This window comes from Alnus glutinosa, chromosome 7 (genome assembly GCF_958979055.1).
Source record: "Alnus glutinosa chromosome 7, dhAlnGlut1.1, whole genome shotgun sequence".
NCBI classification, from domain to species: Eukaryota; Viridiplantae; Streptophyta; class Magnoliopsida; order Fagales; family Betulaceae; genus Alnus; species Alnus glutinosa.
Window position 1 is genome coordinate 21,000,745 of NC_084892.1, and position 17,561 is coordinate 21,018,305.

General features: G+C 38.2%; 2 protein-coding genes across 2 annotated transcripts; one reads left to right on the top strand and one right to left on the bottom strand.

Annotated features, from left to right (window-relative positions):
• Positions 1-6,089: 6,089 nt before the first annotated feature.
• LOC133873986 (transcription initiation factor TFIID subunit 8) lies at positions 6,090-8,154 on the top strand. Its single transcript, XM_062311804.1, has one exon. It carries the CDS (start codon positions 6,778-6,780, stop codon positions 7,885-7,887), a length of 1,110 nt encoding a protein of 369 aa, XP_062167788.1. The 5' UTR covers positions 6,090-6,777; the 3' UTR covers positions 7,888-8,154.
• A 3,735-nt stretch (positions 8,155-11,889) lies between these two features.
• Positions 11,890-17,532, bottom strand: LOC133872931 (membrane magnesium transporter-like). Its single transcript, XM_062310593.1, has 4 exons — positions 17,325-17,532; positions 17,132-17,184; positions 16,944-17,044; positions 11,890-12,232 (listed from the first exon to the last, which is right to left on the bottom strand). The coding sequence occupies exons 1-4, from the start codon at positions 17,395-17,397 to the stop codon at positions 12,139-12,141; spliced, it is 321 nt and encodes a 106-aa protein (XP_062166577.1). The 5' UTR covers positions 17,398-17,532; the 3' UTR covers positions 11,890-12,138.
• Positions 17,533-17,561: the final 29 nt, after the last annotated feature.

The following is a 17,561-nucleotide window of genomic DNA, read 5'->3' on the forward strand; positions in this document are numbered from 1 at the left end:
TCGATTCTTCATTGTTCATTTACAGATACTCTGGTGTTACTATTTTTGTGTTGATATACGTTGACGACATAATTATCACTAGCTCTCATTCAGCAGCCATTTCTCAACTCATTGGTGATCTTTACTCTTCTTTTGCACTCAAAGATCTCGGGCCTCTCCATTTCTTCCTTGGTGTTGAAGCTACATGGCACTCGGATGGTTTGAATTTATCTCAACAAAGGTATATAAATGATATTCTTACAAAGACTAACATGGTTCTTGTGAAGCCTGTTTCTACTCCTATGGCAGCTTCTACAATCCTTAGTGGGTTTGAAGGATCCACCATGACGGACACAACTTTGTACCGAAGCACTATGGGTTCTTTTCAATACTTATCGCTTACCCAACTTGACATAGCCTTTGCAGTTAATAAAGTCTCTTAGTTCATGCAAGAACCTCATGACACTCATTGGTCTGCTGTGAAGCGTATCTTATGCTATTTGAAGTTCACCATCACCCATACTTTCTGCATTCACAGGAACTCCTCCAAGCAGCTCACAGCCTTCTTGGATTCGGACTGGGCCAATTGTCCTGATGATAGAAGATCAACTTCCGGCTATTGTGTTCTACTTGGTAAAAACCTTCTATCATGGAGCTCCAAGAAACAACCAACGATATCTCGCTCGAGTATCGAATCTAAATATACAGCCATTGCAAATGCATCAGCCGAGTTAGTATGGATTTAAACCATACTTGGTGAACTTGGTATTATTTCTCCTTGACCACCTGTCTTGCACTGTGCAATACCCCGTATTTTAAGATATTGAATAAAATATCTTAAAATATGATTTAAGACCTAATAATAAAGTAAAAGAATAAATATGAATATTTATGAAAATAAATATTCATTTAGAAGCATTTATAGTTTTAAATTGATAAAAACTCAAACGGACCTTAAACTTTGGAATAACGAAAACAGGGTCAAACGAACCCCGTTTTGGTTGATTCAAAATCCAGAACACTTGTCTCCAAGTCCTCTAGCTATCCTCCAAATTTCATTATTTTGGACTCCGTTTAGTACGTGAAAATACTCATGAAAAATGATATCCTGATTTGGACGAAAATTGGACATTAATATTTATAGGCCCATTTTATTTATATAAAAACCCACCCCAGCCCATGTGAACCCAGCCTAGCCTCCATACACGCTGATACTGCCCAGTTTACTGCCCGGTTTAATTACAAAGAGAATCAAGACAACTAGTTAGAACCTAATCACTCGTTCGTTGGAGATACGAGAATCTTATCAATTGCAGATTTTCTTCCACCTACGAACTAGCTCATAGGCCACTTGCCATTACCCCAACCTTTGATCAAGAGCTACCAGGTGGAAATCTAGCCGTCCAAGCTAAGTGCAGACCCCCTTTCACGCACGTCATGCCCAGCTCACTCCCTCAGCTCATCAACAACGTGCTGCCTTCTTCACCGAATACGTGCAGCATCTTCAGCCATGGATGGTTTAATCCGAGATTGATCCCAACCATCCAAAGCTTCTATAAGAAGAGATGCAAACCCCCTACAATCGCACATCTCTTCCTTCTCTCAAATGTCTCTGTTTCTCTGTAATTCCTGCAAAAACTCACCCAAGTTCTCTTCTCTTCTCCTTTCTCTAATCTCTCACAGTAGCAATCTATCTTCTTCCTTTTAAATCAGAAAATCAGCATCATAACGGAGAAAAGAATATCTCTTCTCTTCTCTTCCTCGGTGCAGACCAGCAGTAGAAAACCCAGCACCTTCTCTTTTAAGTTGCAGAATCTCTCTTCCTCTTCCTCTTCCTCTTCCTCTTGGCTTTACATGTGGATGTTGGAAATAATATAAACAATTACTTAAACTAACATGCGCAGCGGAAAACAAATATGACAGGATTTAAGCTTACCTCTAGCCATATTTGCTTAAGCTTTTCCACGATCCATCTGAAGAACAAGAAAAGATTATTTGAGGGATCTTCTAACCTATGCCTATGACTGTATTGTCGTACTGATGGTGTACACAGGCTATTAATTTATAGGCTAGGTCAGGGACCCTCAAATATGGTAAATACCGTATTGTTCCTCCCATCAAGGAAACAATATTATTAATTGATTTTAAATCAATTAAAACGATTCCATTACGGTAATTTAATTAATTAAATTACCTAACCGTAATACCGTATATACTATTTATTTATTAAATATTAATAAATACTTCTTTATGTGGCATATAGGCCATATATGGAGATAATATCTTACAGTGGTTACAGTGGAGCCCAAGCCTTAAACTCTCTCACCGTAAGTCTCTCCTTCAACTCTCTGTTTTCTTCTTTATGTGTATGTGTGTGAAAGTAAAGAAAAGAAGACAAAAGACAAGATAAGAAAGGAATAAGTAAAAGAAATGGATAAATATAAAGGAGGCATACGTGTGTGTGTGTGTGTGTAATTGTATGTGGGCCTTTTATATATATATATATATATATAACTTGAAGGTTATTTTATATTCATGTGCCAGTATGTCTAATAAATATATACATATAACTGATTGCATGATGAGAATAATATATATATATACCGAATTGTATACCTATAGATATATATTTATATATTAAAAATATATATGTGTGGTTAGATTGATTTGAAATAAGATAAAAATATTTATTTATAAAGCGCCGTTATGCCGTTATAATATCTTGAAAGTAGTATTAGGCATTATTAATATTAATGTCGTTATTATGCTCAATTTTATAGAATATAAAATTGGAATTATTTTATAACTGTGCAATCATTATTCCTGTGGATCTCTCTTTATAGCAGAGAACTGTGAGTATTTCTTACTCATTGAGGGTGATGCTGAATTTCCATAATGTTATGATTTCTGCTTTATTTAATTGGTTGCGCATGTGAAATTTGCATATTTTGTTATTTAATTAATGAATCTAATTATAAAAGAGTTGGGAGTGACGCCTGCCAACGTACCAGGGAGTGACGTCTGCTTGAGCCAAAAATATTAATAAAGAACAGAGTAGGGAGTAACGTCTGCCTACGGATCAGGGAGTGACGTCTGCCTGTGCCAAAAAGATAATAAATTATTAGAGGAGTGACGTCTCCTTAGAACTCGCTAAACGGGAGTGACGTCTCCTATAACACGTTAGACAAGAGTCACATCTCCTAAATGGAATTACGTTTCCTTGAATTTATGTGTTTTACATCTCTATAATATTGAATGCAAGAAGCTCATGATTTATTTTATAATAAAACTGTGCATATAAAACTGTCGTCACTTTTTATTATTGCATTATGATGCATTTACTTAAATAAATCAGCACTCATATTATTATTGAAAACAGTGGACTAACTAGGTATTTTTGTATTATTATTTCTCTCTATATTATATATTAATACATGTTATGAAGAAGAGGAGTATCAGGATTGTCCAGACCTTTAAGTGATCTTGGTAGTAGTGTCTGAGGCTAGGATGCCTTTCATTTTTGTGGACTACTATGTCTAGTCAATTATTATTATTATATTCGGTGAACAATATTTATATTTTTGTTGGTATGTATTAATGATGCTATGATTATAATGTTTGAAAATTATCCGTGCCATATATGATACAAATACTATTTTAATGTGTAATTATTTAATTACACTCTTTATATATATTTTGAAATATTTTTGTTAGAAGCTTTGATGTGTTATCATTAAAAAAATATATTCCGCAACCAATTTATAACTCTGATGATGTCGTAATGTCACTTGAAAATTGAAATTTTCACTTACGTCTTTTTGTAAAAGGCGGGGCGTTACATACTGTGACAATATTGGCGCCACATATCTCACTGCAAATCCTCTCCATCATGCTCGCACAAAGCATATAAAGATTGACTATCATTTTGTCCGAGACACGATTGTTAAAAAAACTCTTGATGTTCGATTTATTTCAGGCCAAGATCAGTTGGCCGATATCCTCACTAAACCGTTAGCTGCTGCCAGATTCATCCTACTCAAATCCAACCTCAACGTTCAGCTTCCCACGTCGAGTTTGAGAGGGCGTATTGGATCACAAGACTTATCTTCTAGTGATAAAGCTAAAGTAGTTGAGTTAGACTAAGTGTCTTCTTATTTTAGATAAATGTTAAGTTGTTGAGTTGTAAATATATTAGGTCTCTATGTTAAGAGATATGGTTGATAAGATTAAATAGAAGTTGTTTTGAATCACATCTAGAGATAGGAGTTGTTTTGGTGTAAATCACATCTAAAGATTATCTAGATGTTTCGATTATATATATATATATATATATAAAGGACTGCAATACAATTGAAGTATGCAGATTATCAACAAACACTCTAAATCCTATATACTGTTCTATGTGATTCTTATGTGATAAATAATTTGGGAATTCATATCTAATTAGTGGATTTGACACAAGATATCTTCATAAAAGGATATCTGTGTTGTGATCTTTGTGTACATTAGTATGCAAAGTGGTGATTGAAGAACTTAAGAAAAGAAATAGATGACAAGGGGAAGATCTGATGGTGTGCAAAAGAAGCATTTAATCACTTATGTTAGCCAATAGCCAAAAAAAGAAAAAGAAATCCACGAATTGTCTTTTCACCCTAAGGAGAAGGTTCCATCCCAGGACAAGAAGTTCTCCAGCTACTCTCTTGTGCATTTGATGCTGTTGTTCCATAAATGTTTAAATCTATGGGCATTATGCCTTCAAAGACGCTCCCACTCTCAATATATATATGTATATATAAACTGATTATCGGTTACTCGGTTATTAACTGGTATTTTAAAATGTTATAACCGGTAATTGCAACTGGGTACCCGGTTATCCGGTTACAGTTATTTTCGATTTTTTGGTTTCTCCGGTTAGCAATTACTGATTATTTCCGATTAATAACTGTCTTACTTATACACCCCTATTAACCATATCACAAGTTTTGTTATTTTTCATTTATATATAAATGAGATTGTTATTAAAAAACATAATAAATAGTCTCTTTATTGGTTGAATATTATTTATGTTAGATAAATGTCATGTTAAGAAAGATTTTTTTTCTTTGGTATTATTTATTTGTTGAAAAAAAGGCTTTTATAAAGGTTATAATAATTGAAAAAAAAAATAGGTTTTGATGTAACAATTCCAATTAATTTTTGGATCAGTCATTATTTTAAAAAGAAGAATAACATTATTTAATAAACTATTATACGACTGTTATATAATTTTTATTGTCACAACATTGTAATTGTATAATAATTAAATAGTAGTCTATAAAATAACATGGATATAAATTTCTTACAAATCGGTTTGGAGGAAATTTCCTACAACTCACAACTAAGATTGACATGTGTCACTTGGTAAGTGAGAAGTACATATTATTTTAATAGCATGTGTTTCTTACAAGCTTTTTTAATAGCATTAATAAAAAAAACATGTGCTTCTCACATGCTTAAGGGACACGTGTCATTTTTATATGTGGGTTGTAGGAAATTTCTTACAAACCGGTTTATAAAAAATTTATGTTCAAATAACATTATTAATAAAAGTAAGAAAAGTGAGATTTATTTATTAATAATTTAAAAAAGAGATGTAATTTATAGTATAATCGAATTGAGGAATAGTAAATAAGACAGGATACTAAGGGTGTATTTGAGAATGTAATTTTATAGACAAAAAATACGATTTTAAACAAAATCGTAAAAAATAGATATTTTGAGAATTACGTTCTTTTAAAAAATTACAATTTAAAAACGCAGTACAAACTTAATGTTCGATTTTAAGGATCAAACCATACTTTTTAATTGCCACTTTTTTAAAACGCAAACTCTAACTAACTTAAACCAAACTAACATGCGCATTTAAAACGGGCGTTCCGTGGTTTGCTTTCCTACCACATGCCCCACCCAATTCTCAAGCGCCAAGCCCAACACTACAGCGAAAGCCTAGCGAGTACAACCTCATATGGCACACGCGCGAGTAGGCGTGCAGGCCTCGGCCTCTAATTTGTTAAACCAATTGACTAGGCTCTATAAATAAACACCAAGCAGCGCACAGTTTTGATCATCGAACACAGCGGTCTCTTTATCATCTTCCTTGGATCCCTAGGGTCTTACCAGGGTTTATCAAAATTCTATTTATTTTTTGAAAATTCCCTAAATTCCATCTATGTCCCTAACGTCCTTCACTGTTTCTAAACCTCAACAGTCAATGTTCAAAACCCTAGCGTCCTCATTCTCGTATTCTATGCTATTCGCTACTCTTGGTTCTTTTTTCTTTCTTTCTTTGGATCCGAATCTGGTTGATTGACGCCACGATTCGTTTCGAAGTCTTGGAATTACTGGTAAGATTCCAAAGGACTATTCTTTACGACCATTTTTTTTTTTCTTCCTTTGTAATTTTCTTTGCTCAGTAGCTCAGCTTCAAATCCGTTAGGGTTTCTTGGTTGCAATTCTTTTTTAGTTATTTTCTCGCTTCTGTTTGGTTTCGGGGAAATTTTATATAAGAAATTGAGGTCCTAGAGAAAGGATTTTTCCACTCAATTGAAGGTGGTAAAGAATTTGGCCAAGCTGAGTTGAATTTCGAGGTTTTTTTGATTTGATTTCTCCATTTTCTCGGCAGCCAAACGGGAAATAGGTGCTTTGTTCGTGGATGAGTGTTGTATGTTACTGAATGTTGGGGAGCATTATAGCTGGTGAAGATTTATGGGGTGAGTAATGCGGGTTCGAGAAAACCCTAAATGATATGAGGGTTTGAATATGAGCCATGGAGGTGTAAATGTTACGAGAGGGAATGAGCAAGAAGATCGTGATGCGTCGAGAAGACTCGGAGCTGATGGCTTTGGGCGAGCGGTGTCGAAAGTTGCGGTGGCGCAGATATGTGAGAGCGTGGGGTTTCAGAGCTTCAAAGACTCTGCTTTGGAGGCTCTCACTGATATTGCCATTCGATATCTCAGTGACTTAGGAAAGACGGCGAGATTCTATGCTAACTTAGCTGGTAGGACAGAGTGTAATGTGTTTGATATTGTTAGAGGGTTGGAGGAATTGGAAGCTTCACAAGGCTTTCCGGGTGCCTCGGAGGTTAATAATTGTCTTGCCGGTTCAGGAATGGTGAGGGGGATTATTGAGTATGTGGGTTCAGCAGAGGAGATTCCATTTGCTCAGCCGGTGCCACAGTTTCCAGTGATTAAGAATCGGAAACTGATTCCGAGTTTTGTACAAATGGATGAGATGCCGCCTGGTAAACACATACCGGCTTGGTTGCCAGCTTTGCCCGATCCGCATACGTATATTCATACACCCGTGTGGAATGAGAGGGCGACAGATCCTCGTGCAGATAAGATGGAGCAAGCACGACAACGCAGAAAGGCAGAGAGGTCTTTGTTGAGTTTACAGCAAAGGTTGTTGTCCGATGGTTCGGTGGGAACTTCGGCTTTGGCCTCATCCAGTGATGTAAAGGAATTGGACGGGGTTGACAAAAACCCATTCCTTGGGACGCCTCTGCAACCAGGGCAGAAAGATGTTTCTCCAGTTGTCTTACCGAGTAAGCCTCTGGATGAAATGGTGGGGAGGAACCATATCTCTGTGCTAGAGGCATTTGCTCCTGCAATTGAAGCAGTGAAAGGTGGTTTTTCTGATGACGGAGAAGATGGGAAAAAGGTTCTTCCTGATGTGAGGCCTGCTGTTCAGTTAAAATTCAGAACTGGCAAGAAGTTTCTAGGTGAATCATTGGATTTGAGTCTTCAGAAGGGTGTTGGGAGAGCAGCATCTTGGGTTGCACGGGATGACGAGAGGGATGACAAGAAGAGGAGAGCTGAGTTTATTCTTAGACATACTACGGAATTCCCACAGGAACTCAGTCAGTTGTAAACTAGTTAGTTTAGGAGTCGGCATTAGCAGTGGGCTATGGGTTCTCAAAAATGGAGGGCATACTCTGTTCTGATATGGATATTTACAGAATCTAGTTGTGAGTTCCTCATGGTCCACTTAACATTTTTAGAGGCATGTCCATGTATGTTTCCTTGTTACTCCCGACATTTGCTTATGATTCTTTGAAAATGAAGTCTCTGATTTTTGTATACACTGAGTTCTGTTGTGTGAAATGATATACTGAATTCTCTTCTCCTTTTTTGATAAGATTTTAAAATATGGAACTGAATTGTCTCTTCTCCTGGGATCATGATCTTCATTCTCTTGTTTCATGCAATTTTATGGAACTGTACAAAATATTTCAGTGTCATTGCAAGTTATATAGCATAGTTGTTATTTTATTACCAATAAGTTATATTTGTAAGGTTTATTTATTTTTTATTTTTTTACTATTTAAAAGAAAAATTAAGGTCTAGTACCCGTACATGACTAAACTACTTTGAACAAAAACGGATTTTGCAACTAAATTAACAAACAATCTGATGAGTTAATGCATGAGGTTGATTAAAACGTATGAGTAGTTTGGTATTGACCAAATAAAGCTGAATGTATGGAACTTTGTATGTAGTTACTTGTTAAGCATGTAGAAAGAAATGCTAAACTTCCGCATCAGTTTACTGATTGATCAGATAGCCTTATGGTCAAACTTATTCTTTTCTTTTACTTAAACAATTCTTTTAGTTGGGGGTATTGAATTATTAATTACACAACTCCATGCTAGACAAGGACAGTACAATTACAGTGAAGAGAAAGTTGGCCAAGATGGATTGTCACGTGCACTCTAATAAAATTTATTACTTATAAAAAAAAAAATACTGATAAGCAATATTGTGCTCCTTGTTGTTTAACATCATTAAAACTGCAGGTGTTTTTATAGTTATTCTCAAAGGTCAAATTGCTCTTGAACAGGGAAGATGCTCCACGAAGGGGGAATTTTTTTATAACTTTTTTTAGGGGCCAATGATATTTGTGTTGCGTTTTACGTGGGGGGACTTGGGGAGGGGGTATTGATTGATTGCACTAAGAGTCAACACGGGGAGAGGTATACTCGTCGGGCAGAGTAAAGGAGATGGATATCCTATACCAACTGGGGAGCCTGGCTTGCTTGCCTAAGAAGGAAGGTGGATTGGGGATCAAAGGTTGACAAGCCACTTCAAGGAGGCGACTAGACTGGAGGGCTTTCATCAAATTATGCATGTGGGCTAAGCCATTCCTATCCCAAGTGGTTGCCTGATTCGGTCTGGTCTGGTCGGGAAGAGATTCACATAGAGATCATTGCTATCTGGGAATATCTCAGTCACTTACTTGGCACAAGCAAGCAATCTCTTCCCTTCCTATCCCGCTGGTCGAGCAAAGAATGCTTTGTTTTAGACTCTATTGGAACAAAGCAAAGGAGGCAGAATCGAGAAAGGAAAGAGACAAGTTACTTGGCTCGAAAGCTGCTGGTTCGGGGGTAGGGTAAGGTACTAAAGGTCTTCTCTTGAATGGTATAGTGTCGCTCCGTCTCATTCAGTTTACAGCTCTCATAAGCTATGTGATGCCCCTATTGGATGGCACCATGCCAATTGCAAAGTCAAATACCCGAATAGAATTTGGGGAGATGGAATGTAACATTCAATTCAGGAAAGATGGGGGCCCATTTGTTTATATTTAACCAAGGAGGGCAAAGAACCAATGGTATGGGGAAAGAAAAATATGGGATGGAAAAGCTCCCTGAATTACTTGCAGATATCGAAGTGAATCGCCGCAATAATATCTACTAGATGGAATCGAAATACTGCTATGAACATGGCATAGTTCCTCAATACACCACTCCTGGGACTCCTGCAGGTCGGTTTTTCTGAAAGGAGAAATTGGGGATGCTGAAATGTGTGTTCTTGAGCATGGTTGGACTTTCGTTGTTCCAAAACGCATCTTGGGCATAAATGTGGTCACCTTAAGGGCCATATTAGTTGGCACAAACCAACGTGCCTTTAGTCAGTAAAGCTGTTAAAATTTCGCTGTTTGTGCTTTTCAGCCTTATGATTAAAACTATATATCTTGAATTATTTTTATTTGAACTTGTTCATTGGTGTTCCATGCCATGTACTTCATGAAATCTGACAAGGCAGAGGAGCACTTCCCCAAGGTATATCCTGCTTCTTGCTCTTTTCATACATCGTCAATTGAAGTGAAACTGCTTAATAATATGTCTAGAATACAGTGATTATTTTTTGTCTTTCTTTCCATTTTGTATGCCATTGCAATCTATTCCTATATTTATTTTGTTGCTTTTTTGCTGTATAATGTTTATTCCCTGCTATAGGATTTTATGATGTCCTGTGAATATCTTCAAAATTTTATATGGTTGATGACTAATATATTTGAGAAGCTCATTTTCTTGCAACTTAAATCAAAGAAAACTTGATAGGAACAGGAGTTTGTGGGTTCCTCCTCAAAATTTAATTGGTAAAATGACAGTAATCACATTTTGAAGGAAAAGGATACAGCAGGTTATGTCCAGCAAACCCTTTTGATTGAATCCGAATTCTTGTTCTGCTGCATCTAATAACTTGATATATGGTGGATAGGCAAGATATGTACTGCAACTGAGAACTTTTGGTCGATCCCTTGCCCAGTGCAAGCACGGGAAACTGCCTTTTCTTGGTACATTTTATATTGTTAGCTTTACTGACAGCATTCCGTTCTCTGGTTTCGCGAAGCTAGAGGAAACCCTTCTTCAAATTGTCTCATAGCATACTTAGCCCTGAGAAGGGAGCTGTTTTTCCTCAATTTGATTTTTCAGATTGAAGTATTTGAACTTCTAAATTGCTTTAATATCATTGGATTTAAATAGAAAAAAGCAGGGAGATTTGAAACACTCGTCACTGAATTTTGTGCCTGTGGTATGTCCCCCTTATTTTTTGTCTTGTCATCTTGATGAGTCTCCTCTTTTTTAACCCCACCCCTGGCGTGGGGGTGAAGACATATCCTTTAAGGTTACCTACTTGGAAGCCTCTAAAGAAAAATGGATTAGAATAACTAGCTGATAATAATTTCATAATTGTCTTCTATATTTTCTTTTCTTTCTCTTTTTTGCTTGTATTAATGTTAAAAGAAATTTGGTCTCATCTTTTTATATATCTATTTACAAGTAGTCGATAATTTTTCTATATCTAAACTCCATAGTCATATTGTCTATTTAAAAGTCACTTATGTTTTTCTTCTTCTACTTTTTACTGTGTTATTTATGGGAACAGGGGATGTACTTAAATGCTGTTGCTTGGAATATAGTATGCAAAAACTGTGACGTTTAGCCACTTTAGTTTGTTTCTGCTAAGTTATCCGAAGCTAAATATAGAGAGTTGGCTGCAGTATGAAGAAGAAAAGGACTCATGACTGGGTTGTTGGATGTTGGCCTTTAGGTGTGTAGGCGTGTAGAAGAGGAAAAGGAGCAATGATTGGGGTTCGTCTGCTTTTGCCTTGTAGATTTGTGTGCGTCTGTGTGCGTGACTCAATTACAAATGAGAAATGCTGTGTCTTTCAAATTTTCATTCTTAAAAGTGGTTTTGAGAGTGGTTTTCAAATGATGTGTCACCATCCCATAAAATATTGATACATTTTTCAAAATAATAGAACTCATATTTGATTGACACATTATTTAGAAATCAACTTTTGATAAAAAATTTTTGGTAAGTGTAACACTTCTCATTACAAATTCATGCATGGAGAAGCCACCAGCAACAATGCAGGCATCCGGGCGAGTACTTTGTTGATGTGGGGTTACCGTGATTACTAAGATCTCAATTGATTGGGCTCAATTGATTGGGCAGCAACTTTTTTTTTCTCCTTTTGTTTTACCAAATCTTGGTTGGATGTGCATAAAATACTGTTGTTCATTCAACTTCCACAGGCTATAAACACTGATGGGTTACAAAAAAGACAAACAAAATCCCATTGGGATTATAAAAAAAAAATCCCAAAGTTTAAATTAGCAGACCAAGGTAGACAATAGAGAAGTATTTTTGTAATAAGTTGCGAAAGTAAAGAGATGATACAATGACATCATCTAAAACGACTAAGCAAGGGGAAAACAGCATGCTTATAGGCCAAGTGCCACTGTTTTTCTCTTTACACTTCAACGAGACAGGAAAATGACTCTCTCTTCAAGTAAAGCCCAAAGGAGACCCTTTTTACTTCATAGAAATGAACTCAATGTTTGAGCTTCAAATCCATTTCCAAAGGAAATACTTTGCCTCGATGGTTGAAAATCATGAAGTCTAAATTGGCTGGTAAAGACACAATCCTGCATCCAAAAATACACAAATCCGGCTTTCAATAATCCAAGTAATAATCCTACAGCAATCATTGAAGAGTTCTGACTCTGAAATTAATACAAAGCAACAACGGAAAGCGACTGAGAAATTCTACTGAGACAACTTTCTTTGCAGATGATGTACTAACAGGCTGACCATTAAAAATGACAGCCAGAATATTTTTTTGCGTCAAGAATTTATCTTAGCCCCATCAAGTACATGCAGCAAGGCTTAGCTCTCGATGTTTTCTAGAACAAGTGATATCTCACTTTGGAGAAAATTAAAAGACAAATGAAACAAAAAGGACGCACAAAACAATTAACTTGAGAAGTAATAGAGAAAATAGCGAAAGGTATTCTAGAGTTAGACATGAACCTTCTAGGATATCTGTCTCTGAAAAATATATGTTTCCAAATTAGCAATTCTGACTTAAATCAAGCAATCCAAGGTTCAAGGGTCCTTGCTGTATTGGTATCACTTATTATTGTATGGTAAGTATGCATAATGTTTACTTACAAAGAAAAAAAGTATGTATACAAAAAAAAAAAATGCACCTTTATCACATTAATTTTTTTTTTTTTATAAGTAAGAAGACTCTATTAAAGAAAGCGTAAGGCGCCCCTAAGTACACAAAAAGTATACACAGGAACAACCAAAGCTAACCCGCAAAAACCCAAAAGAACCAATACGACCCGAACCCCCGAAAACGAAGAAAAACCCTGAAACAAATTACAATAGCACCCAACTAAGAACAAAACAACCCACCTCCCACCCACCAAAACACACAAACCTACATCATGTGTGCCTTGCCTTTCCTACTCCTAGAGGGACCTTTAGCATCACCATAATTGATGGACCTATGCAGATTTAGAAGCTCCTTTTTTCCTCTAGACTTTTGATGCGCAATCATCTTCTCCCGCTAAAAATCTTCTTCCATGGCATCCCTAATTGCCAAGGCCTCCTCCCAAAAATCCCCTTCCAATGCCCAATCCAAGGGCAATCCATTCCAATAATCATCTTCCACCTCCTCCCAAACTACAATCTCCCCGTTGTGGTCAAAACCGACAGGCCAATTTCGAGAATGGGAGAATCCATTTCCCTCAATGGAACAAGGAGAGATGCAGCCACTTGGAGGAGAGAAAGGACGAACCACCCCGACGTCCTTAACCTCCCGCGGCAAAACGGGGGGTATAGAAACAATTGGGGGAAAATTAAAAAATCCCTTCCTAAAAAGACCCTTTTTCGCTAGAAATTCTGTCTTCTTTTTCGCATGAAACTCTGCACCCGTATCCTTAAAAAGAACAGGTTCTACGGACAGCTTCGAGGCTTCCAAAGAGTCAGAAAGAAACCCATCATTCCATAACACAGAATGCCTTGCCCTGAGCTCCTTAGCCCTCCTGGAATATCGCTGAAACGGGCGACTATGTAGCAAGGGGGAGGGGGAAGAACGAATCTTCTTCCCCAACTCAAAGGCTCCTGAGAGAGAAGGAACAGAAGAGACAGACAGATCTACACCACACAAAAGCCCAGTCGACGCCGGAGAAGCAGCCAAAGCCGCCGGCGACGGCAACTCCGCAATCGGCAGAGAAGGGAAGACGAACGGAGGAACCGATTTAACCAGAGACGACCCACCCCCAGATCGGTCTTCGCACAAAGGAACCCCAACGGGAAACTCCGACAGATTGAGATCGCACGGCCCAGAAGAAGCCACCAGCGTCGTCTCCGTCGAGAAACTCGACGACCGGAAGGGTATAGGTTTTCGCAAGAAACGACCCAAACACAAACCCTTTCGTCTCAGTCCATTCCTTGCAAGTCGGCCCAGAAGCTTCTTAGCAGCCCGACCCAAAGCCAAGTTGAAACCTATGACCCGCTTACTCCACGTGCACAACTTTGAAATTTCAAATTTCAAGCTCGCATGTGGGAGAAAAGTCTTACCCATCAGATGGTGATCCTGGTCCTTACCCAATAGATCAAACGAAGAACACTCCAAGGTTGAACAGTCCAACGCCGACCTCAGATCTGCATCTATCACCCTCACCGCTGGAAGAAGGTCAAGCTCACACTGATCCATTGGTGTAACCATTCTCCCGGACAAACGACCCCCCACGATAGGCGCCTTCTTCATGACAGCGGCCGAGTCTGCCTTCAACACCTCCACAAAGGAGGGCCCCTTCGTGAAAGGAACCAAACCCGGCCACGCCTCTACTTTCTTCCCCTTATTCTCCATCGACTCATGCAAGAGCCCAGACCCCAGCCCACTGAAGCAGAGAAGGAAACAACGGCCTTCCTCAGCTCGTCGAAGAATTTGATCCAACCCCACCTTCCACGTCCCTCAGGGATCAGAATAAACCCCTTTCGGCCACCCATCCCGAATGAAGCTGCCTCTAAGAAACGGCCGGCTTGGTTATACCCTCTTCGAGCAATCAAGACTCTCGATCCTTCCCTGAAAGATTTGATAAAAACTTGATTTTCCGAAAAATCCACAAGACACTCCAATGTCGAAGCCAACCACTCAGAGCACGAAGAACTAATGAAAATTTCCCCGGAGAAGCTATTTCTCTTCTCCCCCACCCTCAGTGTCGATGCCCCATCCAGAACCGAGAAGACAAAAGTCTTCGACTCCACGATAAAACTTAACTCCATCTCAAAAAACACCCATAACCCAAGCGGCCGACCCAGAGAATGATCACATTTTCGACGGAAAGGAGCCACACAGACACGAGACCCACCGGTTGACGCCCCTATGCGAGCAACTAACGCGTCCCACAAACACCAGATGCTCAACACACTATCCCCGAACAACAACCAGGTGTTTGATAGGCGGATCAAGGCAAACTCCTACGCAACGCGCTCTCACGCGCCGCCACTAGGGCAAAGAGAGAGAGAGAGAGAGAGAGAGAGAGAGAGAGAGAGAGAGAGAGAGAGAGAGAGAGATGTTGCGGAGTCATGAAAGATTTTAACATTAGAACATCTAGGTTTTTATCACATTAATGGATAAGTAGTACCATAAAATAGCATGGAAATTATAAACTGGTCTGTTTTGCACTTTTTCCCCACTCTAAGCTGGTCGATCTGTTTAGTACTTACAAGATGATTAACCGAGTCAAATGCAAAAAGCTTCATATTTTTTACATTTTATTTTTATGAATAATAATAATAATTTTATAGAAAGAAAAGGGCAAAACCCTCGTATACGAAAAGTATACAAGAGAGCCGAATACCCTAGACCTAGAGGCCACTACAATCTAAAAAACAATTCAAATCTTCCAAATTCTCGGAGAGTCGTGATTCATTTTCAACTTTAAATGGTATGAATTGGAAACTGTCATGAAAAGGGGGAAAAGAAAACCCACATAATGTTAATCTTACGATTGCTAGGGACGTTTGTACAACAAGCTCTATAGTAGCTATGTGGATAGCTAATTGCATCACTAAGGCCACCAAAAGAATCTAGGTGTGCAATCTTCACAAGTTGCAACCAACAATGTGCTAAAATTGCTCTTTAAACACGCAAGAAATGGCATGAGGGTTGACATCAGTCTTATCAAGAAACAGCTAAACAAATTCAGATAAATGAGTATTTCAACAGGGAAATCTACTGCATAAATGAACAAGAAGATTAACTAACTCATTAAATGAAAGAATTAGTTTTAAACCTCTGTTCTAAAGGGTTATAGACATTTATCACATAGCATCACTTGCTGCCTTGCACATACTTTCATGTGCCTCAACAAGACAAAGTTGCTTCTAAAGGTAGAAAGTTTGGATATCATAAGAAAAGTCCTTCATTGTAACATTGTAACTATCTACCACAGTTTAGAAGACAATAAGGGAATGAAGACCATTTGTAACTTGGTCACTCATTAGAACAGGTAGTAAAGAAAAAAGGCATGCACTGGACATAATCATTAATCTTGACAATGCTTCTATTTTCTTTTTATAGGTGCACTACACTCATACCCAGCGGATTTTGTATCCATGACTTCACCTCCACCCCATTCTTGGGGGGGGGGGGGGGGGGGGGGGGGTGCGGCTACAACTCTTAAACAAAAATTTAACAATGCTTCTCCTACACAAAGGCACTTTAGTATTGAAATGTGATTTGATTGGAAAAATCATTCCAATCCACCCCCATGGAGCAACTCAATGGTTATCTGACTAAGCATGTGAATTTCTTATTTCTTATGATATGTGAAACAACAACAACAAAGTAAAATTGGTTATAGTTTAAAGATCAAAGCTCAAACAATATAGAAGGCAAGCATCTACAAGAAGGTGAGTAGAAAGCAATGTGGTCTAAGTGGCAAGAGGCTGATAGTCTGTAAGTCAAAGCTCAAACAGTTACACTGCACCTAGTGATTTTTAAATGCAAGACTTCACCCCTCATCCTGTTCTTACAAAAGGAGGAAGTCCCATTTGATGCACAACTCATTAGCTTTAGAATTAGCCTTAGAAGACGACTGAGTTCAGAGGCATCCAGTTGTGAGCTTATATGTCAGTATCATAAATAACCATTTAAGTAGTTTCGCATATGGGTACATCAGACCCCCATGTCACTTAACAGAATCTAAATCTGGTCTTTTTCATTTCAACTTTTGACTATATGTTTTATAAGGGAAAACCTTAATGCTACAGAAAAGAAAAACCTCCAATCAAAATAAAACAAAAATTTAAGAAACAGAAAGAAAGGCATAGCAATACCTATTCTCTTCGGAATGGGGCTGTATGGAAAGAAACTTCCCCGGCACAGTCAGCGCCGCCCACATACAGAAGACTAACCCTAGAAGCAACTCAACCACCACCTGCACTCCCAATAAACCCCCAGATTCATATAAACACCACAAAACCATAATTCAAGGATCAAAGAAGAGCCAATAAATAATACACACATTCAATGGAGGTCCTGAAAACTCGTCCTCCGTAATCTTCGACAGACCCCTATCTGCAACCACAATCAAATCCATCAGAACAAAACCAAAGCATAAAAAATTCAACACCCAGAAAAAACTAACTTCAAATTTCATAAATTTCATATGGATTCATGTTTTTGGGTATGCCGATGTATATATACAAAGTGCTTACATTGGATGGTTGAATAAGCGGCATGGGCGAGAATTAGGGCTCCAAAGACGCCTACCACGAAGCCCGAACCCATTTCAACTGAGACCCTTCTGGTATTTTCTCAGATCTCCGGCCGGCGATAGCTCCAGGCACTGCTTTTTCTCTCTCTCTCTCTCTCACTGGCTAGTCTGGCTTTGTTCTCGTGCGAAGTGCGGAACATATCTAACGACGTCGTTCCGCTTTTATGTATGTCAAACT

Coding starts and splice junctions, on each gene's coding strand:
- LOC133873986 (XM_062311804.1), top strand. CDS start 6,778: ATGAGCCATGGAGGTGTAAATGTTACGAGAGGGAATGAGCAAGAAGAT.
- LOC133872931 (XM_062310593.1), bottom strand. CDS start 17,397: ATGGGTTCGGGCTTCGTGGTAGGCGTCTTTGGAGCCCTAATTCTCGCC. Junction 17,185..17,324: donor CGCTTATTCAACCATCCAAT/GTAAGCACTTTG, acceptor TTGTGGTTGCAG/ATAGGGGTCTGTCGAAGATT. Junction 12,233..16,943: donor CCCCATTCCGAAGAGAATAG/GTATTGCTATGC, acceptor TTTTGGATGCAG/GATTGTGTCTTTACCAGCCA.